Source organism: Dermacentor variabilis, chromosome 10 (assembly GCF_050947875.1).
Source record: "Dermacentor variabilis isolate Ectoservices chromosome 10, ASM5094787v1, whole genome shotgun sequence".
NCBI lineage: Eukaryota > Metazoa > Arthropoda > Arachnida > Ixodida > Ixodidae > Dermacentor > Dermacentor variabilis.
The window spans coordinates 131199701-131225549 of NC_134577.1; the positions used below are offsets into that span (position 1 = coordinate 131199701).

The following is a 25849-nucleotide window of genomic DNA, read 5'->3' on the forward strand; positions in this document are numbered from 1 at the left end:
TCCAAGAGGATGCCGTCTTTTGAGATAACGTGACCCAAGATGTTAGCTTCTTTGCAGCAAAACGGCACTGTAGAGGTTAAGCTGTAGACCGGCAGATGCGAGACAGGTCAGAATATCATGCAGGCGAGCGTGGTTCAGAAAATCGGTTGAGAAGACGACGATGTCGTTGAGGTAACATAAATAGGTCTTCCACTTGAGGCCCTGAAGGATGGTGTCGGTCATATGCTCAAAAGTAGCAGTTGTGCTGCACAACCCGAAAGGCATGACGTTAAACTTGTAGAGGCCATCAGGTGTAACAAATGCGGTTTTCAGACGGTCAGGTTCGGCCATTGGGACTTGCCAGTACCCGGAGTGCAGATCCAAGGAACTAAAATATTATGCGCCTTGTAAACAGTAGAGAGCGTCATCGATCCGAGGCAGTGGATAAACATCTTTTCTCGTTATCTGGTTTAGGCATCTGTAGTCGACACAAAAGCGAATGGAGTCATCTTTTTTTCTTACCAACACGACAGGTGAAGACCAAGGACTTTGAGAGGGACGGATGACTCTACGTTTGAGCATGTCGTCCACTTGCTCCGTGATGATTCGGCGCTCTTCGGTGGAGACACGATACGGGTGCTATTGCAAGGGCAAGTGGGAACCGGTGTCGATGGTGTGAGAAACACTAGTGGCACGGCCCAATGACGTCTGATGACAGTCGAAAGAAGAAAAACTTGTGAAGGTGAGTGAGAAGTTGGCGGCGATGAGATGGGGAAAGAGCAGGGTCGATGGCGTTGTCAAAACCCACTTAAGGTGATGAGCCTGAGACTGAAACGACCGCATCAACGTAACGAAGGGAGTCGGTAGATCGATACAGTCAACGTAGTCGACCACCTGGTGTATCCTATGGTCTCTCCAAGCAGCGGGCTGATCGGGTACTGGTAGTAGTTGGTGAATAGCATCACAGTTGGCCCAGATGTTATAGTGAGCACGACAAACGGAAGTACAATGCCCTTGCACTAAGCAAACACATCGGACGGCGTGAACACTACAGTGGCATCAGATGCGGCATCAGACGACAGGACAACAGCCATGGACGACTCAGGTGGTATGGTTGTTTTGGTATCAACAGTAAGTTTAGTGGCAAAGTGAGGAGAGCTGGTCAGCAGGGATTCACATAGTGGTAAAAGCGACACTTCTGCACGTGAACAGTCAATCACAGCATGATGACGTCACAGGAAAACCCCAACCAAGGATGAGGTCGTGAGAGCATGATAGTAGCACGAAACACTCGATTACGTATAGAACGTTGTTGACGACACAGGCCGTGCATACAGCTGAAGGGTGAATTCGCTGCATGCTGGCAGTGGCGAGCACCAGGCCAGAGGGAGCTGTAGTCACTTTTCGTAGTTTACGACAAAGGTTCTCGTGAATGACGGAAATGGCTGCTCCGGTATCAACTAGTGCCACTGAGGGTACTCCCTCTACAAAAACAGTAATAACATCTTGCGCCGAACATTCTTGAGAATGTCTACGTATTTGCAGTTCTTGCCTCAGGAACTGCACCAGTCAGTTTCCCTCTTCAGTGGGAGCTCGACGACGCAGGGGCGAAATCGAACGCCAAGTTTCCGACTGGCGATCAGTGTCAAGACGTCATGGTGAAAATGGAGGCGTGGCAGTGCATTGTGGTGCGTAGCTGGGCATGTCAAAGATGGTACGCGTCATTGGGGTGCGGCGGCAACAGAAGCATGCCACATGGCCAGCAATGGCACAGGCGAAGCAGATAGGCCGGTAGTCTTGAGTGCGCCACATCTGTCGTGACAGTCGGGCAACTGGAAATGAAGCCGGGTGCATGGGCAGTGAAAAGGAAGCATTCGGCGCAGGTGGCCATGCAACCACGGCTGCATAACTGAACGGCAGCGATGTAGGGTGAGTGGCAAAGTCGGTATGGGACAGTGGCACACTCAAAGGATTGGGTGGGGAGGTTGTCAGAGCTACAGGAAGCGCTTCAGATATCTGAGTCCAGATGGCTTGCTGCTGCATTGGAGGCAAAGCTGCTGTAGGTGCGTCGCTGTGAGGCAGCAATGAGAGCTGCCTGGCCACCTCTTCACGAATAAAATCTTTTATATGCTGCGAGAGGGTCGAGTTGGTCATGTCGATAGAAACCGCAATGCTCGAGACGGAATCGGCTGGCTGAATGTTCTGGTGGGCGATGGAACGTTGGCGGCGCAGCTCGTCAAAGCTCTGGCAAAGGTTAATGAGGACGGATATGCTAGTTGGGCTTTTGGCCAGCAACATTTGGAATGCGCTGTCCTCGATGCCCTTGAGGATATGGTTGATCTTGTCATCCTCTGACACGCTGTGATTTACCCACTTGCACAAATTGAGAACATCCTCGATGTAGCTGGGGAATGTCTCTCCAGGCTGCTGTGCGTGCTGGCGTAAACGCTGTTCAGTGCGTAGCTTACGGACAGCTGGGCTATCAAACACTTCGGCAAAAAGAGTTTTAAACGCGGCCCAGCTTGTAAAGTCAGATTCGTGGTTGAAGAACCAAAGTTTGGCTATGTCGGCGAGGTAGAAAGGCACGTGGGTCAGCTTAGACTGGTCATCCCATTTGTTATGGGCACTCACACGTTCGTACGTGTACGATGACAGCCAGTCTTCCACGTCATGTTTGGCGGTTCCACTGAGAATAGGTGAGTCGCGTTGACGAGGGACGTCGGCGCAGATGACAGTGGCAGCCAGTGGTGCAGACAAGGAGGTGGCGGGATCAGGCATAGCGCAGGGTGATCTTGCTGGCAGGGTTCGAGGGCGGAGCTCTAGGATGAGGCGAAGGATCTCAGCAACCTCCCCCGAATGTGACTAGGTTTATTATCGTTCACAACGTTGTGGAACGCTAGGTATATAAAGGCACTGCAAGGGCTGTCCGTAGCACGGGGCTCGCTCGCGATCACAGCACGGTCCTTCGTCTTCCTCTTCAGTCGGCACATACACGGAGGCGCATCTGCTTCATTACAATGTTCATAGTAATGAGTCTGTAGCCAGTAGTGTCGTCAGTGAATATTTCTTCGTATCTCTCTTGAATGTTAACGTTGTGCAGCAGGCTTTAATATGGGGTGGTAGTTTATTCTAGTATTTAATGGCTGCAAAAAAGAGGACTAAATGTTCCATAATTAGTGTTTATTCTAGGGAGTAAGGAGTTGTTGCTAGAGAAAAATCTTGTATAGTTAGTGTTGGTAAAAGCAGATATATTGAATGCATCTAAAGTGATTTCATGTTTTAGTGTGCGGTATATTAGTAAAAACCAATTTGAGCTGGAGCATGTAGCGTAATAGTAGTATTTTTAGGGAAGTGAAAATTAGCCCTGCGTCTGGCATGTAACTAGAGAAACTGATGAACCTCAAGGCTTGAATTTGTAAAAGTTGCAGATGTGTTATGTGCATGGAATATTTGTTTCCCCAAACTGAGATGCAGTATTCTAAGTGGCAATGTATAAATAAGTAATAAACTGAAGTTCTTATGTTTTGTGGAAAATGTGAGCACATTAAAATTCGTAATCTTATTCTGAAGGCAATCTTCTTCTGAGATTATGTCAGCATGCAAGATAAACTTAAGGCGGGGGTCAAGTTTGATGCCAAGGTACACAACTTCATGTGCAGGTGAAAGAATGTGAGTTTGTAAGATGAGCCATCGTGTGGGCACGATGACATGTTCATGTGTATGACAAAGTATAAACTGCGTTTTCGAAGGGTTGATGAGAAGTTTATTATTTGTGTACCATGGAGATAAAGTGTCTAGGTCAGAATTTAGTAGATTTATTACAGTATTTATACATTTGCTATTAGTATTAGTCAGTGAATGATGTTATCGCTATTTCAGTGGAATTACCTTTATGAAGCACGTGTTGCTCAGGCAAGAGAAGATTAAATTAGTTTGTTAAGTGGTTTACAAGTAGTTTCTCAATAACTTTACTGAAGAAGGATGGCATGCAGATTAGGTAGAAGCTTGAAATTAGTTCTTTGTCACCTTTTTTGAATATAGGAGTTATTTTGCCATGTTTCAATTCGTTGGGGAAAACACCTGTTTTAAACCTGCAGTTAATAATGTGCACGAGTATGTCAGCGATATGAGATGACAGTAATTTGGTTTTGGAGAGTTGTAAATCGTGTAAGCAGGGACCTATAGTTTTCGTAAACTAACGATTGAATCGGAAACTTCGTTGGGTGATGTAGCGTACAAGTAAAACGAATTTGAACCTTTTATTGCACCTTCCATAGATCAATGCCCGCTAGCTGAGTTTCTATCCACAAAACATGCTGATGGGTGTGTGACAAATCATGGAAGTCCGACTCACCGCGACCGGATAATGAGCGAATATGTTCGCCCCATGCTGGACACTAACGCCTAGTCATTCGTGTGTATGGTCACGCGAACGGTGGTGTGTTCAAACGATCATGTTCGCCCATTCTGGAGTAGCCCTCACAAGACGGTCTCACAGAAGCATGGATCTGCGTGCATGCAGAACGTCTGCGCCGCTTGCCGATCCCGAGCCAAAGAGGAAGAGCCTTCTCCTTTCTGCGCCCAAGTAACCCCGCTGTTAGGTGGCGTTAGCAAAGTGACACTCGCGCCATCTCTCGCAATGTGCTTCAACCAGACCAACTGCCGCTGGCACCAAGCCACGCGGCAAAGCTGGATTACAGGAGACGGGAGCTATGCGGGAAAACAACATATCAGGGGACACGTGAGAGTTGCGCATCCCCACAAGCTGTAGCCACGCAGCAATAACGAAGTCAAGTCATGGCCACACAGCAATAATGAAGTCAAGCCATAGCCACGCAGCAATAACAAAGCCAAATCTTCTAGCCCGAACTTGACTGAAATTTTTATTCGAATCCGCATATAACATGAGGCGAAAATTTGGGACGCTAATAATGAGAAAGAAACCTCGTATTATACATTATAGAATATAAAGACGCCAAATAATTTGACACACGCAAGAGAAGAGAACGGGACAGGGCGCCACTCACAACTACTTTATTCACAGAATGCAGGCACATATATACTGTCGGCCAACACATGCGCACAGAGCAAACTTTCATTCACGCATCTAATCAAACATTCATGACACACAACATTCAAGAAACCTCTTCTCGGCCTTATAAAATAATAACGAAGTTCCACTAACACACAAGCTGCCTTTCTTGCCTATGTGATAGGCTTCAACCAGTTCCCTTGCTGTAGTATCAGTACTTCAGGCAAGAATCCGCACATGTGAAAAACATGGTTCACAAGAGCGTGAGGGACAGGTCTCGATGTGCTTAAGGTAAATTTGGGCCCTCTTTTATTTGCTCAACATTTCTTTTATGCTCCCTGACATGCTCATTAACACAGCGCTCGGTCTGACCTATATAGGAACGACCGCACAAGAGGGGAATCTCATACACAACCCCTTCGGCACACTTCATGAAAGGTCGCCCATGTTCAGTCCCACATCCTTTTTGAGTTTTTATTATTTTTTTTTTATTTTTGCGATTTGAGAGCAAAGGCTTCCGAGCTTCCTTGGGGCTGAAAACACAAGCGGAGCGCCATGTCTGCTCACCACCTTCTTCAGATTGTGGGCCACCTTGTGCACATATGGCACAGACACCAGTCTCACCTCTTGCCCAAGGGCCTCTGCTCCAGCTCTCATTGCCTTTCTCTTTATTTTTTGTAAGAGGCTTTTGGCCACTCCTGTTATGAATGAACCAGGGAACCCAGCTGAAGCCAGGCTAGCCAATTGATTTTTGAAACTCAATGCCATCTAGTGAACACACGACTTCCTGAGCGCGAACTCAAGGCAGAGTGACGAAATTCCTCTCTTCACTAATTTCGAACGCGCTGAGTCAAATGAACAGCTACCAACTAGCACAACAGGAAGTGCTCTTAAACTTGCATTATATGCGGGTTTTTACAGTAACCGAAATTCGCTATGTGGCCTGGTGAGTGGCCCTTTAAGGATTCTATTCCCATTTCATTGTTCCAATGTTGGCCATGACCGGTGCCGTGCCTGCATTTCGCCAGCAGAAGCCAGGCACTGTTGCAAGTGATTTTACAACTCAAGAGATATTGATGGGTTCATTTATTGGCCATTGCCATTCCAAAGGCAGCTCACTTGTTAAGATATGGGCTAAAACTACATCACATAAACACAATGTTCATGATTGTGTGATTTATGATACACTAGACTGGCTGCTTTTGAGCACTCTTGTGGCACGGTTTAAATTCGGCTGGTTGAAATCAAGCACTTGAAAGACATTCTCCTGGTCCAATGAAAGCGCCGTGCACCAGCTCGGAGGCGTTTTCACCTTCGAGCTGGGAGTGCGACTGGCATCCAACAGAGACTGGATCATATGGCTACTCCGACTGCTCTGGGAGCACCTGGCATGTTCAGCTAGGGTAGGCTTTCTCTGGCTCTAATCTCTAGAGGGCTTTACACCACCACAAGTCACGTTGGAGAGTGGTAGGAACCAGTCGAATGCACCATTAGTCATAGTCCATGTTTTAAGTGTCCTGTCTGTGAAACGATTTCACAACTGCCGTTCACTGTCACGTCAGAGACATGCATATGATTCAATCCACCTACAGCCCCTTACACACGCTGCACAGCTACCGCCTCTCAATCAATGGTCGCAACTTTACATGCAGCTCCTGTTCTCGAGCCAAACTTCAGTGGAAGATTCAAGAGCAGTAAATAATGGAAGGACTCCCCCCCTAAGATTTCTTATCACATCACAGCTAGCTCATTGAGCCTACTCGTTAACAATGCTGTCACTTGAATCCTATGCCCCACCTCAAAGCCAGTTGCACAGCTATCACTCTGTGCATCCTAAGTCTACCATCAAAAACATAGCACTAATATCCTGTGATGTGGTCGTACCACATGACTTACATGCACTCACCTCATTGTTCAGCTTGACGGCTCCTTCCAGGGAAGCCCCCGTGTACATCGAGCAGAAATCGTACAGGCCATCAAACACAGGGCTGGAGAGACAAACAGGCACATCCTGGATTTCTCTATTGCCAATAATCAACCATTACCTATATTTTTGTTAGTCAAATAAGAATTACATGCTTGTAATGAAGAAGGAAAGTGGCACTTGGCCGTGGGCACTCGCACTGCGGGTGCAAGAATAGAAGAGGCAGAAGTAAGCCAGGCGTTCGGCACAATGGCCCTTTGTCTGCTTCTCTCCGCTATAACAGTGCAGCCTACAATAAACCTACCTTAAGACATTTTAGCCTTAAGTGTGCCCTCGCGGTTCTCCAGCGTGCTGAGTCCCTCCTGTCAAGGAATGCCATACACACTTCCTTGGTTATGGAGCCCGCCACACTACCCCCGTCACAAGTACCCACCACACCATCCGGGGACGACGAGCAAGCCTCCTCGGCACCTCTAGGGCAGGACTGTAGCAGTAACCTCATCCAAGCCATCACCAAGGTGCCACAACAGCTCCAGATTATGACGAGCGCCTTCGCATCAGTCAGTGGTTGCGCCACACTTCAACCTCATACTGACACGGCACTTTGGCCCCTCCATCTTGGATCCATCCTGTCTGGGACTCTGTCCACGCTTCCCACGGTGACGTACTGACCCAGGCACTACTTCGACCTTCAAGCGACCAAGGTATGCCATTGATAGTTCCTTGGTGGTAAAACCAGCTGCTGTGACTACCACAACGACCAAACTGCCTGTGGACACTGCACTGGTTCCTTCGGCAACTGGACAGGCATCCAGCTGGAGATGAGGCTGCGACTTCCAGCCACCGGCTTTGGTAAAATATCGGCATTTAACGGCTTTCAAGATGCCACCATCCTTTGGGTTTGAGCTATCAATGCCTGGGTGATGCAATGACGCAGTCAAAAAAAAAGAGATGGCTGCTTACAACAAAACAACATTGTGGTGTGGCCAATGCAAGGGACAACTACGAACTGCACTCCTGAATGAGATGCAGCTCTGATAGCTGCTTTCAGCCAGCTTCTTCATGCCTGCGGTGAGTGCAACCAGCGCAGTTCTGCACATGGTGATCCGGAGAGCTGCCGCTTAAATCCTGTGGCAGGTGTGCCCAGTAATGCCTCGACAGATAAGTTCGCAGGCTGCACCGCCTCAGACACTGGCTCACCGGGCGTCACTGTCGGCTTCACCCCCAGACCACGGGAAGCGCATGGCAACCACCGCTTCCGTGTTGATCCACCACCAGGCGACGCATCACAAACCAACACCACCACAACCTCTAAACACGCAAAAGGTCACCGCTGCTACTTTCACACGGCAGACAACACTGGCCAAGCTGCTGCGATGAAAACCCAGAAACGCTCAGAAGCTGCATCATTTCGCCGCTGCAGCTGCACCCAGGAACGTTTTGGCAGCTTGCCTCGCCATCTGCCCCACTCTTGTACCCAACACCACGCCATCAATTCCAGAGACCATGACCACTTTCCATCCTCAGCAGTTGTTGACGTTGCCTTCGCGCTCTCCAATAATAAGGCACAGTGAGACACCAGCTCCTCTCATACTAGGCGTTCGACCACTGCAGACTCCAAACGGATGCACTGACTACGAAAACAAGATACTTCCTGACACTCCGGTGCCACATATCCGGTTCTCAGAGCAGCCATTGGCCGAAGACCCTTTGTGCCATGCTCAACGACATCTTGCTCAAAGATGCCGAAGTGACCAACACAGCCAAGATCATCATCGAAGATCTTTCCGTGTGGCCCAAGTCTATCTATCAGACATGCAAGAGACAGGTTTCGGCGCAGACGCTGTTGTACCAATGTCTGGAACCAAGCACCTCCTGGTGGGCAACGATAGAACTCTTGCAGTAACCCACGACATGATGACCAAGAATTGCCCTTCATTTCATCATCGTACATGGATGACTCGGGGGGCATACAATATTTCGCCAAGTTCAGGCGATTCGAGTGCTTTAGAAACGCTGCAAAGATGCACCCAACGAATCAGCAGATGGTTTCGCTGCTTGCACGGCATGTCAGTGCAGCCGGCCGCTCTTCAATGTCCAGGATCTCATGGCGCGCTTTCTTAACAGCAGCCGACCTGAAACAGCCAATGCAGCCCACCAGAGTCACCTTCAGAAACTTCTCATTCCCAGAGCCATTTGCAGTAGCATGGCCGAGTATAATGAAGTGGCACCTGGGTGCAGGAGCAAGAAGAGGCAGAAGTAAACCACGCATTCAGCTCTTCGTCTGCTTCTCTCTATTACAATGCTCTACAATTACGACCCACCTGCGTTATTACTATGTCCTGCACAACTTATTGCACACATAATTTTAGGTTGTACTACTCCCACCTGAAATGGACTTAATATTTTACTGTCACTTCGTTAAATCTTAAAGAGACTGTCTACCACTCAGAACATGTCATTATATTGTGGTGGTAATGAGAAGGTTGTGTGTCATATTGACAGAAACGAGTATGATTGTATCCCAGAAACAAGAAATTATTTTTTTACTTTTGCTCTAAAAACGGTGCAAGAATGACATGTCGCGTTGCTCCAACGGTTACACAGTGCGACGAATACGTTTGCCATAGCGTAACCAAATGCCATGCAGGCAGAGTTATTTTGCTTGTATACAATATTGTATTGCCTGAAATTGTATTTTATGTGCTTCTGCTAACTTTTCTTCATGCAAGAGAGTAATTTCTTGTTTCGAGCTAACACATGTTAAAAAGTGGAGCCACCTTGTGAAAATGAACAAAGTCATGCACTGATGCACAACCTCCAAGATTGCCATTGCATCCAGTAATCAGTGTTGTCAGCGTCCATATACAGTTTTATGTAAAGACAATGCAGATAACAAAAATTATGTTTCAAAAATTTGTACTCATTTTCCAAAGAAATCACTGCATGCTTAGACACTTCCAATGGATGGATTTCCTTTAGAAATGGTTTTAGACTTTCTAATGCGCTAAAACACCTTTGACGTGCTATCACGTGTTGGGCAAGGTTCGGCTTCCTTCCCACCTTCTTCTATGCAGCCCTTTTGCGCCTGAGTAACATCCCTGTTAATGGAGAATACCTTAGTAACTTGCGATTCGCGGATGATATTGCCTTGCTTAGTAACTCAGGTGACCAATTGCAATGCATGCTCACTGACCTGGAGAGGCAAAGCAGAAGGGTGGGTCTAAAAATTAATCTGCAGAAAACTAAAGTAATGTTTAGCAGTCTCGGAAGAGAACAGCAGTTTACGATAGGTAGCCAGGCCAGAGGTCACGTGGAAGATCGATGATGCTGACTGGTATTTACATTTATAATAACAAAAAACAATAAACTTACTCAGAAAGTAGGAAAAAATCGAGAGGCAGACATAGACAAAGAGACAGGAAGGTGGCTGGACTAACAACTGAACTTTATTCATGAAAACGACGTCCCCCAAGTCCGTACTGAACATGCGCAGGCACAACCAAACAAAAACACGGTCAACACGCAGGCACAACCAAACAAAAACACGGTCAACACCAGGTGTTGACCGTGTTTTTGTTTTGTTGTGCCTGCGCATGTTCAGTACGGACTTGGGGGACGTCGTTTTCATGAATAAAGTTCAGTTGTTAGTCCAGCCACCTTCCTGTCTCTTTGTGTATGTCTGCCTCTCGATTTTTTCCTACTCTCAAATTTGCTGGCATTCTCCTAGCATAACCATGTACCAACTAGCCCAACAGGCCACACTCATTTACTCAGAAAGTGTACAATATTGCCGCGACCTTGACACAACTGACAGCCACTTGGTGCAATTCAGTGCAACATGGTAGGCATGTTGGGTTGCTCACAGAAGAAGACAACGACGAAGGTGCCAGGACAGCTTTATAAAAGATCTATAGCGTCGACTGAAGTCTTTTGTGGCTTTGTCTGTGACAAACTGGTGGAGGTGCTGGGTACGTGTCTATGTACTCTGACACCCAGGAACTGGAAGCGGACAACCTACGCAAGAACCGACGGCTTCAAAGACTGCCTCTGGAATACGGCCTGCAAGATCTGCCGAGGATGTCCACCACAACCGCAAGCCAGACACAGGAGACAAACGGTAGGGGACAGCCTCCTGCGTCACTGGTTCTCGACGCACTATGCTGGCTGCCGCCGTTCCGTGGTGAGCCTTTTGAGGACACGGAAGACTGGCTCGATGACATCGATCGTATGGCTGACGTGAACTATTGGGATGAACAGAAAAAGTCAAGGAACATGTACATCGCCCAAGAGGACTCTGCCCGAATATGGTTCGCTAACCACGAGCCATCCATCACCACCTGGCAAGAATTCCAACGGCAGATACGGGATACCTACAGCAGTACCGCAAGAAAAGAGCGAGCAGAGCAAGCCCTTCAGAGTGGGGTTAAAAAGCTGAATGAAAGTGTAGCCATGTTCGTAGAGGACATGTCGCGGCTTTTCAAGCGTGCTGACCCTGGCATGACAGAAGCGAAGAAGGTCCACCTGCTCATGTGCACAGTGAAAGAGCAGCTGTTTGCTGGACTGATGCGAAGGCCTCCAGCTACAGTAGCTGAGTTCGTCAGTGAGGTGACAACAATGGAGTGAGCCCTTCAGCAACGCTCCTCAGTCTGTGATCCGCAAATCAGCCTGGGATCAGCATCTTCTCTCTCATTGCCCTGTGACACTGATGCGCTTCGAGAGCTTGTGCATAGTGTCGTGCGTGAGGAGCTCGATTGACTACAGGGAGTGCGATTTCAACCAACCGTAACATTCCCCACAGATATTGTCTACGAAGAAGTCCGCAAGGCGGCACAGCCATTCGTGCAAACCAGACCTGAAGCCGCCTCTTTACTGACTTGTGCACTTCGACGAGTACGCCGATACAGAAATCCATACTGACGCCAGTAGCCTAGGCCTCGGTGCCATTCTAGTCCAGAGAAAGAGCGGAGTTGAACAGGTAACACTAGCCAGTCGTCGTTAAAAGCGGGAGGCAATTATTCTACGCCTGAAAAGGAATGCTTCAGAAGAACTTCGCTTTGGCCTAGTTGGTATTTACTATATGTCATATTGACCGCAAATAACACGGGGACAGAGGGAGAGAACACATAAACACATAAACCGCCCGTGCTGTTTATGTGTTCTCTCCCTCTGTCCCCATCTTATTTGCGGTCAATATGATACATAATGAAAAGGAATGCCTCGCCATCGCTTGGGCTACAGCAAAATTTCGCCCTTATCTATATGGTAGGCCATTCAAAGTCGTCAGCGACCATCACATATTGTGTTGGCTAGCTAACTTAAAGGACCCTTGAGGACTGCTGGCGTGGTGGAGCCTCAGACTGCAAGAATATGATGTCACGGTAACCTACAAGTCCGGACGAAAACACTCTGATGCTGACTGCCTATCACGTGCCCCCATCGATCCCCCACTGCAAGACGTCGAGGATGACGGCGCCTTCCTTGGAATAAGTGCAAAAGACTTCACTAGACAGCAACGAGCAGACCCGGAGCTAAAAGGCCTCGTCAAGTATTTGGAAGGGCACACCGACGTTGTCCCTAGGGCATTTAAGTGCGGATTGTCTTCGTTCACTCATCAAAACAACCTACTCGTGAAGAAGTTCTCACCAGTACGTGTTAACTACCTTCTTGTTGTTCCGTCGGCGCAGCGTCCTGAAGTACTGCACGCCCTACATGACGATCCAACCGCTAGGCACTTCGGCTTCTCCCAGACGCTATCGAGGATACAAGGTATTACTGGCCACACCTAACCGCCGATGTCACCTGTTAAGTCAAGACATGCCGATAGTGTCAGCGACGCAAGACACCACCAACCAGGCCAGCGGATTACAGTTCAGTCCACTTATAACGATATCGAGAAAGACTAAAAATACGATCATTATAACCGATGATCACTATATCTGGACCGCAGTTATTAAAAAAATATTTTTAAATAAAAAACGCGAAGATACCTTTGCAGCTCTGAACTTGAATTCGCTACTTGCTCTAAAGAATAGATGATGTAGAAAGTAGGCTGTGAAAAACAAACTTTATTTCTAGCGCCAATGACAATGAAGGGTTAGGCGCACCGAAATAGTCCGAAATCTGCACTTGCTTTTGCGGCAGCTTCAGCTTCACAACCGCGGTGTGCATGGATTCCAGCTGCTATGCGAACACTGGCGGCAATCCTTTAGCATGCATAAAATCAATTAAGGAGTCGATCGACGACAGTGCACTTTGCGTGGACATCGTGGTCGGGGTCAAGGAGCCACTGTCAATCTCGTTGTCACTGTCGCTGCTGCCGTCGCCACCATCGCACAACTTTGCCGTCTGTCAAGACAGCACATCTTCGGCGATCGCCTCGTCGGTGACCTCACCGCAGAACGAGGCAGCACTGTCTGCAGTCAAAAACTCCTCCATCGACACACCACCTGTGTCACCAGCAGAAACGAGCTCCCAGAGCTCGGTTATGTCAGCAGCTTCCACCGTGTTGGTCTCAGTGGGTTGGGGAAGTTCGTCCTGACGCACAAAGCCCGCCTTTTTGAAGCAGTTGTATATGGTTGACTGCTTTACTTCATACCTTGCACCATAAATGAAGCGCACGGCTTTCAAAAGGCTGATCTTCAGGTCAGGGGGCCCGTCTGCATGACCAGACGTGCCAGGAGCTTCGTTGTCAATGGCTAAAATTAGCTACTCCAGCATGCGCCGCCGAGACACGACTTTACAGATGGCGATCACGCCGGCGTCCAACGGTTGCAGGCCTGCCGTAGTATTTGGAGGCAGAAACATCAATTCAACAGATGTTAGTTTCGGGTTAACGCTCTGTGCGCTACAGTTGTCAAGTAGCAACACTACTTTTCTTCCTTGGCCTTCGATTATACTGTCGAACTCGAGCAGTCATTATTCGAACAGGTTGCGAGTCATCCCCGCCTTCTTATTGCTGCAATAGCGGACCGGGATGTGCTGATTCTTAAAGCATGTTGGCTTCTTTGATCGCCCGATCATGAAAGGCTTGAGGCAATGGCTCCCGTCCATGCTAACGCACAGCAACATGGTCACCCTAAATTTCGAGTGCTTCCCGCCGGGGCATCGATCTCTTTTAAGAGCGTGAGTCTTCGATGGCAACATTTGAAAAAACTGAGCAGTTTTGTCGCGCCGCGTAGCGCTCCAGCACGCCGGGCAGCTTTGTCTGCAGTCACTGCTGCTTTGCCTGTGTGCCCAAAAACGCCGCTTCCCCTACCACATTTTTGTAAACGATTCCGTGCCGCTTTTTAGAGCTCTGAATCCAGCCTCCCCCAAGCTCAAAATTTGGGCGTCCCAGAAGAAAAGTGAAGTTTTTCGCTTTGGTGGCAAGTATTGGCCCAATAATAGGCACATTATGCGCGCGGGTTGTGATGAACCACTGGTAAAGCGCCTCTTCAACATCGGCGTACAAAGGGTCTCTAACCCTTTTCCGCTGATTGGCATGACCACTGATAGCTCCTGCCTTCACAATTGCGGCTCCCGGTTTACAAGATGGTTGATATCGTCGACTGGGCGAGCTCATACTTCTTCACAAGGGCGCTCACCCTGAAGCCGTGTCGAGAGTCCTGCAAAATATCCATCTTCATGTCAAGCGAAACAGCTTTGCGCTTTGTCGGCGCCATCTTCGAACTGGGTCACTGAGTTGTACCGTTGGTTACATGCTGTTTCAGTGGCGTCGGCCTGCTCTCGCTAGAGAGAGAGACTGAGTGTGAGACGGGCGCCACCGAGCCGCTTTGCTTGTCGCTTTTTTTTCTCTCTCTCTCTCTTTCGGAGCGACCGTGGCCGAAGCACATGAAGCAGCTAGCGCCATCTTGTGGCGCGCTGCGCCTACTCAGGTACTCTCCGGTGCACGGGAGGGACGCACTGTGCGGTAATGGCGGCAGATACGAACTTACGGAGGTAAACATTGCCTCATCTCGACATCGTTCGTTTCAGGGAACTAAGCAACGCAAATGTTATGATTATTTGGCACGAAAAACGCCGTCCAAATGGCAAAATTTTGATCATTATATCTGATATGCCGTGAATAACCTATCGTTATAAATGTTTTTTCCCCCATAGACCTAATGCGTAAAATCGCACTCTCATGGCAACCCATCGTTACAACCGATATATTGTTATATATCTCTGCTATTCCTTATATATCGCTGCTAGGGTGGGTCTAAAAATTAATCTGCAGACAACTAAAGTAATGTTTAACAGTCTCGGAAGAGAACAGCAGTTTACGATGGGTAGTGAGGCACTGGAAGTGGTAAGGGAATACATCTACTTAGGACAGGCAGTGACTGCGGATCCGGATCATGAGACTGAAATAATCAGAAGAATAAGAATGGGCTGGGGTGCGTTTGGCAGGCATTCTCAGATCATGAACAGCAGGTTGCCATTACAGTCGCCGACCGATTTTCCGGACTCCTAACTAAAATTCGGACATGCCCGATTATTCGGTCAGCTTCGCGGCACCGCCATTCCCCCCATAGACCATAATGTATAACAACTGCCGAAAGTTCGGACACGTTGCAACCTCTCGTCTGATTTTTCGGACACTCCTTGAGCCAACTCGATCGAGCGCATCATGCACCGACTAGTTCGACTTGCTGAACGCCATTTTTGTTTTGAACAGAGCCTCCTTGCTGCCCCACGAAGTGGCGCTACTGGAAATCCTCGCTCATCATCATCGTTTCTGCCTGGTTCGATAGAGTGGCTCTACAGCAGTTTCAGTTTCAGCTTAGTGAGCCATGTCAAGACAATCCAGCAGCTGATTTGTTTCTTCGCGCACGACGCTGCGAGCAGGCTACGTTTTTCGTTTGTGCGACTGGTGTCGACACGGTGGTGTTTGCTTTGTGTGCTGTGTCGAGGTTTCGGTGATCCAACGCGGCGTACGGAAACATCGTGTCAAGTGTCTAATGGCACCGACAGTGCCCGCGCAGACTTCGCTGGGGAATGCCGGCAAGCGGGTGCCGGGAGGCCTAAGATTTGTCACCTTCCGATGTGCTCCCTACCGACGCGGAAAATGTTCTGCCAAGACCTGCGCAGTGGTTGCGTTGCGATTCCGGACACCGTCTCATTTGACAGTTTCACAGGTGCTGACACTGCAGTACTGACATGCGCAGAACTCAACGACGGCGAGATCATTCGCTTGCTGCACCGCCGGACGATGACTCCGAGTCGGAAGATGACGCACAATGTGCTACGCTGCCGTCGCATGCAAAAACAGTGACTGTGCTTTCAACCACCTATAGTGACCGTACGACCCTCTCCGAGATTCAGGCTTATCTGACTGCGCGTAAACGGAACAGCAGGCAACGGCGCATTGACGATTTCTTCAAGCCTACTGCCGAGCCCGAATAAGCGCGTGGAAAGAAAGGATTTCATTTTTTTTTTAATCTGCTTTTTCGGACACCTGTTTATTCGGACATTTCCACAGTCCCCGTGAGGTCCGAATAAACGGTCGGCGACTGTATCCCTCAGGAGAAAAGTTTATAACCAGCTATGTCTTACCAGTACTCACGTACGGGGCAGAAACCTGGAGGCTTACCAAAAGGGTTCTACATAAATTGAGGACCACGCAACGAGCTATGGAAAGAAGAATGATAGGTGTAATGTTAAGGGATAAGAAAAGAGCAGATTGGGTGAGGGAACAAACACGAGTTAATGATATCTTAGTTGAAATCAGGAAAAAGAAATGGCCATGGGCTGGACACGTAGTGAGGAGGGAAGATAACCGATGATCATTAAGAGTTACGGAATGGATTCCAAGGGAAGGGAAGCGTAGCAGAGGGCGGCAGAAAGTTATGTGGGCGGATGAGATTAAGAAGTTTGCAGGGACAACATGGCCACAATTAGCACATGAACGGGGCAGTTGGAGAAGTATGGGAGAGGCCTTTGCCCTGCAGTGGCGTAACCAGGCTGATGATGATGGATGATGATGATAATGATTATATGTGATATCGTTACAAGTGGACTGCACTGTACTACAGCCGATCAAGCCTCCTTGGCTGACCTTTTCAGCAGATCGGGATGGCCTAGTTGGGACCGTTTCCGACGTCAACATCCGGAAATAAGTGGATCGCCGTGGCGACGGACTACCTCACCCGCTTCGCTGAAACTAAAGCTAAGCCGAAAGGTAGTGCAGCCGAAGTGGCTAAATTTTTCGTCGAGAGCATCCTGCTGTGACATGGTGCCCCAGAAGTCCTCATCACCGACAGGGGAACAGCCTTTACAGCAGAGTTAACCCAAGCCATTCTGCAATACAGCTAGACAAGCCACAAGCGGACAACTGCTTACCGCCCGCAGACGAATGGCCTCATGGAGCACCTGAACAAGGCCCTCGCTGACATGCTAACAATGTACGTCAACGTCGAGCACAAGACGTGGGACGCAGTCCTGCCGTACGTAACCTTTGCTTACAACACGCCGGTGCAAGAAACTACACAGATTACGCCGTTCAAGCTGGCTTACGGCAGGAATCCGACGACTACTCTCGACGCCATGCTGCCGCACGTCACCGACGAAGAGAATCTTGACGTCGCCACCTATCTCCAATGCTCCAGCTCGCCCGCCTGCAGATCAAGAACCAGCAGAAGACTGACAGCCGACACTACAACCTTCGACGAAGCTACGTCGAGTACCAGCCCGGCAACCGTGTTTGGGTTTGGGCCCCGATACGCCGACAAGGACTTAGTGAGAAACTACTGCGATGCTATTTCGGACAGTACAAGATCATCCGACGTATTGGCACACTGGACTATGAGGTCATGCCAGATGGCATTTCACTATCACAGCGGCGCCACTCACGACCTGAAATAGTCCACGTTGTGCGACTCAAGCCATACTACCAGTGCTAATGAACTTTGGGACTTCGCGTAACTGGCCTTTGGACTTTGTTTCTTTTTGTTGTTTTGTTACTTTTGCTTAACAAGTGTCCTTTTGTGTTTCACTCTCTTATGTTTGTAGCATCGCGACGATGCTTTCTTTTTTTTGAAGAGAGGGTAATGACACATGTACCTGTTTATCTTTATCGGGTGACCATGTTTCACGAATGTTATCACACAGCGCAGGACGCATCTGCATGCATCGGAAGTTTCTCGAATGTTATTGATGATTATCTAGTTATTGTTATTGAATAAGATGTCACGTGGTAGTGACGGTGAAGAAAGCAAAACGGTGAATGGCGAAACTAGCGTTTTCTTGGGCGAACTTGTGCCCACAAAAGCAAGTTACACTCAAAGGGGAGCAATAGCGGCGAACACGATCAGCGGTCGTCGAATTGTCCACTGAGTAGCGGCGAGGTAGTCTGCGATATCGCGAGGTCGTTCGCCAAGCTGTGGTTGCGGCACATTAAAGGCGAAGCCTCGCAGTCCTATCTCCCGGTATGGGCATTATCGGTAGACGTGACCCACTTCTCCACAGTGGTAGCAGAGCGGGTGGTGATCAGGAGTGTGCCAGATGTCTGTCTTCCTCTGGTAGCTGTGCTGGGCAATGGGCAGGCGTGCTGGCGGCAGACGACGGAATGGCGGCGTTACACGGGCCCTGGCGCGGTCGTGGAGGTGGACCTTGATGGCGGGCGATGGCGGCGTAGATCATCGCTTTCGGCTGGGGTTGCGGCAATTGTGGTTGCACCTCGGGAACTCTAAGAGATCGCTGGACCTCTTCGACGATTTCGGTGATTGAGGCCACTTCAGGCTGCGATGAAGGGAAGAGCTTGTGAAGCTCCTCTCGTACAACTGCCCTGATACTCTTGCGTAGATTATCGGTGGCCAGTGATTGACTCCGCCATAGTTTCTTGAGTTGGTGCGGCGGTCGAATTGCAGTGTCATCTCGATGCTTGTGGCCTGGCGAAAAACTCGTTGACGGATTTGGTGGGCTTCTTACCGTTCCGGCGAAAAGTTCCTCTCACACCACGCATAGTGAGCGGACTTTCTTCTGTTCAGACGTTTCCGGGTCGATGTGGCGGAAAAGACGGGCCATCTCCTCTGCGAAGATCGCGATCGTCTCATTTGGCAGCTGTGCTCTGGTTTCTAGTAGAGCTTGGGCTCGCTCTTTTCGCACAATGCTTGAAAACGTTTGCAGGAAGCCGCTTCGGAACAGGTCCCACATCGTTAAGGTGGTTTCTGGATTCACAAACCATGTCCTGGCGGTGTCTTCCAATGCGAAATACACATGTCAAGCTTGTCGTCGCTGTCCCAGCTGTTAAACGTAACAACCCTCTCACACCTCTCCAGACAGCTTTCCGGGTCTTCGAATATAGAACTGCGGAACATCGGTGGCTCTCTGGGCTTTTGCAAAACTATTGGGGACGCTACAGCTGCCATTGGGGCTGTCTTGGCCACGATCTTCTTGGTCGTCTCTGGTAGAAGCCCATGTTCCGGGGGCAGCTGCTTTAGCCGGCAGCTTGATCGATGTTCCGGCACAACGGTGGTGTTGTCTTTGCTGTCCGGGCTTGGGTCACGGCTTGTCGGGGGCGTCCGGCACATGAACATAAAGCGATCGCAGCACCTCATTCGTCACTGCCAGGATTGCCTTAACACAAGAATCGACCCTAAAGAAATCGAACACTCACATTGTATCAGACGCTATTCCGATAACCGTCGCCGCCCAATAACTGCTAAATTGACATTCTACGAAACTAAAGACACTATTCATTCTAACGTCCGGAAACTAAAGAACACATAGCATCGTTTAAGACTTCTCTCGTCCTGTCCAATCCACACGCAGTCATCTTGTCATCATCACCATCAGCAGCAGCAGCAGCCTGCTTATGCCCACTGCAGGGCAAAGGCCTCTCCCATACTTCTCCAACTCCCCCGGTCATGTACTAATTGAGGCCATGTTGTCCCTGCAAACTTCTTAATCTCATCTGCCCACCTAACTTTCTGCCACCCCCTGCTACGCTTCCCTTCCCTGGGAATCCAGTCTACAACCATTAATGACAATCGGTTATCTTCCTTCCTGATTACATGTCCTGCCCATGCCCTCCCCCCCCCCCATTTCTTTTTCTTGATTTCAACTAAGGTGTCATTAACTCGCGTTAGTTCCCACACCCAATCTGCTCTTTCCTTATCCCTTAATGTTACACCTATCATTCTTTCCATAGCTCGTTGCGTCGTCAACTTAACTAGAACCCTTTTCGTAAGCCTCCAGGTTTCTGCCCCATACGTGAGTAGAAGTAAGACACAGCTGTTATATACTTTTCTCTTGAGGGATAATGGCAACCTGCTGCTCATGATCTGAGAATGCCTGCCAAACGCACCCCAGACCATTCTTATTCTTCTGATTATTTCAGTCTCGTGATCCGGATCCGCAGTCACTACCTGTCCTAAGTAGATGCATTCCCTTACCACTTCCAGTGCCTCACTACCTACCGTAAACTGCTGTTTTCTTCCGAGACTGCTAAACATTACTTTAGTTGTCTGCAGATTAATTTTTAGACCCACCTTTCTGCTTTGCTTCTCCAGGTCAGTGAGCATGCCTTGCGATTGGTCCCCTGAGTTAATAAGCAAGGCAATATCATCAGCGAATCGCAAGTTATTAAGGTATTCTCCATTACCTCTTATCCAAAATTCTTCCCAATCCAGGTGTCTGAATACCTCCTGTAAACACGCTGTGAATAGCATTGGAGAGATCGTATCTCCCTGTCTGACGCTTTTGTTTATTGGGATTTGGTTGCTCTCTTTATGGAGGACTATGGTGGCTGTGGAGCCGCTATAGATATCTTTCAGTATTTTTACATACGGCTCGTCTACACCTTGATTCCGCAATGTCTCCGCCTCCACGACTGCTGAGGTTTCGACTGAATCAAATGCTTTCTCGTAATCAATGAAAGCTATATATAAGGGTTGGTTATATTCTGCACATTTCTCTATCACCTGATAGTGTGAATATGGTCTACTCTTGAGTAGCCTTTACGGAATCCTGCCTGGTCCTTTGGTTGACAGAAGTCTAAGGTGTTCCTTATTCTATTTGTGATTAAATTAGTAAATACTTTGTAGGCAACGGACAGTAAGCTGATCGGTCTATAATTTTTCATGTCTTTGGCGTCCCCTTTCTTATGGATTAGGATTATGTTAGCGTTCTTCCAAGATTCCGGTACGCTGGAGGTCATGAGGCATTCCGTATACAGGGTGGCCAGTTTTTCTAGAACAATCTGCCCACCATCCTTCAACAAATCTGCTATTACCTGATCCTCCCCAGCTGCCTTCCTCATTTGCATAGCTCCCAAGGCTTTCTTTACTTCTTCCAGCATTACTTGTAGGATTTCAAATTCCTCTAGACTATTCTCCCTTCCATTATTGTCGTGGGTGCCACTGGTTCTGTATAGATCTCTATAGAACTCCTCAGCCACTTGAACTATCTCATCTATATTAGTAATGATTTTGCCAGCTTTGTCTCTTAACACATACATGTGATTCTTGCCTATTCCTAGTTTCTTCTTCAATGCTTTTAGGCTTCCTCCGTTCCTGAAAGCATGTTCAATTCTATCCATATTATACTTCCTTATGTCAGCTGTCTTACGCTTGCTGATTAACTTGGAAAGTTCTGCCACTTCTATTCTAGTTGTAGGGTTAGAGGCTTGCATACATTGGCGTTTCTTGCTCCGATCTTTCGTCTCCTGCGATAGCTTACTGGCATGCTGTCTGACGGAGTTACCACCGACTTCTATTGCCCATTCCTTAATGATGCCCATAAGATTGTTGTTCCTATCTTCAGCACTAAGGTTCTCTTCCTGAGCTAAGGCCGAATACCTGTTCTGTAGCTTGATCAGGAGTTCCTCTATTTTCCCTCTTACCACTAACTCATTGATCGGCTTCTTATGTACCAGTTTCTTCTGTTCCCTCAAGTCTAATTCGAGTTCTTACCATCCTATGGTCACTGCAGCGCACCTTGCTGAACACGTCCACATCTTGTATGCCAGGGTTAGCGCAGAGTATAAAATCTATTTCATTTCTTTTTCAGTCATCTTGTAGCATTCGCCAAATCCAAAGGTGTCAAATTTTCACTTCACTACAAGACGCTACACATCGGTACAGAATGTTTCGTATACAATGACTCATTGCAGACGGTGAGGGGAATATCAGTGGTCATCTTTTGCCAAATTAGCCGGTACACGTCCCGGCACCTGAGCAAGCAACCCTCTTTCGTTGTCTGTAACCTCCACTAATATTCGCAATTTATGCTGAAACAAGAACTACTACCAAGCATAGTCACATTATCTAACAGCAATATGCTGATACTAACCAAAACCTGGCTTACTAACAATTTCGCTGACGCTGAAGTTGTTGCCGACTTGCCAGATTTTTCCGTTTATCGAAATGATTGCACATGTTCACGAGGGGGGCGACATATTGATCGCTGCTGGACCAGGATTATCATGTTCACCCATCAGCATCACACCCAACTTGGAGATACTGTGGCTTCTGTGCCGTACTTCACCACACTGCATTCTAATCGGCGCATGTTATAGGCCTCTGCATGCTAACCAAAAATTTTCCCATGAGCTTAGCAACATGCTAAACCAACTTACGATGTAATTTCCGAATGCACATATTCTTCTCTTCGGTGATTTTAACTGCCCAGGTATAGACTGGCGTAGCCACTCTCACTCACAAATAATCAGCGCAGAATCAAGAGATTTTGTGGATGTTTGTTGGAACTTCAACCTTAATCAACTAGTAACCAGCAAAACATGCACCGTAGGCAACCCCAGCAACATTTTATCCTTAATACCGAGACCCATCCTGACAGTTTGTCATCCATTACGTACTTAGAGCCCATTAGCGACCATAAAGTTATTCAAGCACATTTTTCCTCACGCGCCGAACGCCATGAAACACAAAAGAAAACGATCACTCTGCATGTATCCGAAGTTTCTGGAAAGTTATCGATGCTTCTATCCGCTGTCTGTTGTCGCCGAACCCTGTGTTATTTGATTTCATTGCGTGACTCGAATGTTGTAGAACTTTGTGGAAGGCATGCGAGTCCCAACGATTAGTCTGGAACATTCGATTGGAACTGCTGTATAAAAGCCGGCGCACTTGACCCGCTGATCAGATTTTCGACGATCGCCGACTGTGTTCGCCGCTCTCATTGTGCTTTAAGTGTAGCCAGTTTTGTGGGCACAGGTTCGCCCAATAAAAGCTAGTTTTGCCTTTCACAGTATTGCTACTGTGTTCTGTGACGTCACGACCACGTGACAATATCCTCATTGTCATTATGAAGCCATTAAGGTGGCGGTCCCACTCCGGCGGCACGAGCCCGCCGTTCTCAGTACTTTTGGAGCAACCGTGGCGCCTCTTCTACTTAGGATACAAAGTTGTCGTACATACCATAAAAAAGCTTAATTCTTGTGTATTTCAACTACATATAATATAAATAAATTGGTTATCGTGGTTTAGAAATACATGTTCAAGAACAAGCATGAGATACATGTTTTTCGCGAACTGTGTCTCAGTTGTGACCATATTTAGAAGAAACTACCGCATTTACTGCGTTGCGGCTTGCTGTGTAGCTTTAGGACATATTTATCTCTTTCCTAGACGCAGCAAAATATTGTTGAATTTTTACTTTTTGAATAATTTGCATTTGAATATTGCCAAATATCGCAACTTCTGTTGTAAACAGCCCGCCAACTACACGCTCAAGGAAGCTAAATTTTGGACAAATTAGAGTTCAAGGAATTTCAATTTAAGACGCAAAATTTCATTTATGTGCCTTTATTAGTTTTCCTAATAATGCGACCGAAATTAAGCATTATTTAGAATTCTGGTCCTCCTCCTGCCCATTTTTGCGGGAAAGTACTAAAGGTACGAAGCTGCCGTTTTGGATGAGGCAATTAGAAGCCTGAATTCAAAATCTCAACGCATACTTTTCCAATAAAGCAAATAGAAACGCTGTACGGGACGCGTGAATTTCACTATTTTTTACTACTGGTAACATCGATGAAGTCGACGCAATTTGCAAACCGTACCGCAATCGAAGGTCTCGTATCTCAAACATTAGCAGTTATGGTTATTTTTTATTGTAATATGCTATAATCACAGCGACAAACTGCAAAGAAAGGAAGAAATTTGTACTATTTTGGCGCTTACATGCAAAATTTTCACCTAGCACCATCTACACGACAGTCACAAAAGTGCTGAGCCTGGAAGTTCACAGTTTCTCCGAATGTGGCGGGCCAAAACATTTTACCTCAGGAACGAACGTTTTAGACTTTTCTGCCGAACGATTCTTGGGGCGGAATCTTATAACGGTTCCGAAAGAGAGCCGGTTCCCTTGCTCTCACGTGATTCGTCAGAATAGTGGTTGCGTCAGCGGCCGTCAGAGAGCGGGCGGTACTGCAAATTTTGAACACGTCACGCATAAGTCAAGAATTTTCAAAGCGAACCCGTAGTCGGCCATGAGTGGAACCAGCGAAGAGGTAGTCCGCTTTGGGTTCCGTTGCTGTGGCTTGGCTGTCTGCTTGCGACCATGGCCGCGCCGCCTGGGAGACTCGCGGGTGGTGCGCGCTCGCGCGCGTTGATCATCTCTAAGGTACGACTTCACACACATGAAAACATGGTGGCGCCACTCATTCTTTGCCTCGGGTTGCTCTCCCCGACCCGCCAACGACTGGAGGTGCTAGACGCGTTATCAGAGATGACCGATGAGGAGTTTCGTCGTCATTATCGTCTGTCAAAGGGAATCATCCGATGGCTGTGCGACGAACTGAAGGATCCATCGCCCTTTGCCGGTGCGAGACGTACGACTCGAAGAAAATGTCCCTGTGCGACGATATCATACAATAAAGAACCAACTTTCAAAATTTTCGCACAACTGTTGGTGATGGGGCTTCAACTGTCCATTTTATAACGGGCATTTTATATTGCCTAATGCTCAATAAAATATGTCAACATGCGAAGACAATTGAAAACTTTCAGGACAATATTTTAAATAATAGTTCATATTTATTGAGCAAGAAGAAACATTACGCAATTCTTACCTAGTCATATGATGACGTACACTTCAGAGGCGGCACCCTCTGGTTTATTGGTCGTGTACTCCCTGTCTTCCACCTCAGGCTTGAGAGTGGCCTATTTAGTGACGTAAGCGGTAAGGCGAACCGGTTCGCATTGGGAACCGTTATAAGATTTCGGCAGTGGGCTCCCCCACAATGCCTGTCAATCGTCCTGAATAGAGGAACCACTCCCAGAGGCATGGCCAAGGCCCCGAGACATGCTGTTGTTTCCTGCTTTTGTTGGGCTAGTACGTGCATAGCAACCATGGTGAAAGCACGTGCCAGCTAAGCATAAGAGCCGCTTGCGTGGCCGAAGAAGGGAGGAGGCCTCGCCCATGGTGCGCTAAAATTCCTCGGTGAAACTTTTGTTCAGTCGTCGACTTTGTAGGTGGCGCGATTACGGTAACACAATAAAGGAATCTTTCCCGTCTCTTTTTTCTTTGGCTGGCACAACGCATCGGAATGGAGTTGTATGGACATGTGTACACCTGTGACCGCTTTTCACTGAACGCAGGACGCGCCTGCATGTATCGGAAGTTTCTCGAACGTTATCGATGCTTTATCCGTTGTCTGTTGTCACCGGCGCTTATGTAATCTGATTAAATGAACTACAGAAAAGCACGCATGTTGTAGTACTCAACGCGCAGTAAGACGAGACTGTAGAGAACGAATTACACCTCATCCACACCGCGTGTTGTCGCCCATTAGTCTGGGCCAGTATTTTGTAGCGAAGCCTTTCCGATGATAATGCATTTTCGCGCTTTTCGTGCTTGGTCAGCGGTGTTGGATCTGGAGGACAATCCTACCGCTGTCCCCCAGTTATTGGATCTTGCCGTTGAGTGCGGGAGTTGGCCGACGTTGAGGCTTTGAGATGAAAACTGGA

The 25849-nt window shown here is 48.0% G+C and overlaps 1 protein-coding gene across 4 annotated transcripts in view; it reads right to left on the bottom strand.

Annotated features, from left to right (window-relative positions):
• HDAC3 (histone deacetylase 3) overlaps positions 1-25849 on the bottom strand; it is a 204751-nt gene that overhangs the window by 116027 nt on the left and 62875 nt on the right. For all 4 annotated transcript variants that reach the window (XM_075673403.1, XM_075673404.1, XM_075673402.1 and 1 more), the window contains exon 4: positions 6918-6999. In XM_075673403.1, the coding sequence (XP_075529518.1) occupies positions 6918-6999 (82 nt within the window). The remainder of the gene's footprint in view (positions 1-6917; positions 7000-25849) is intronic.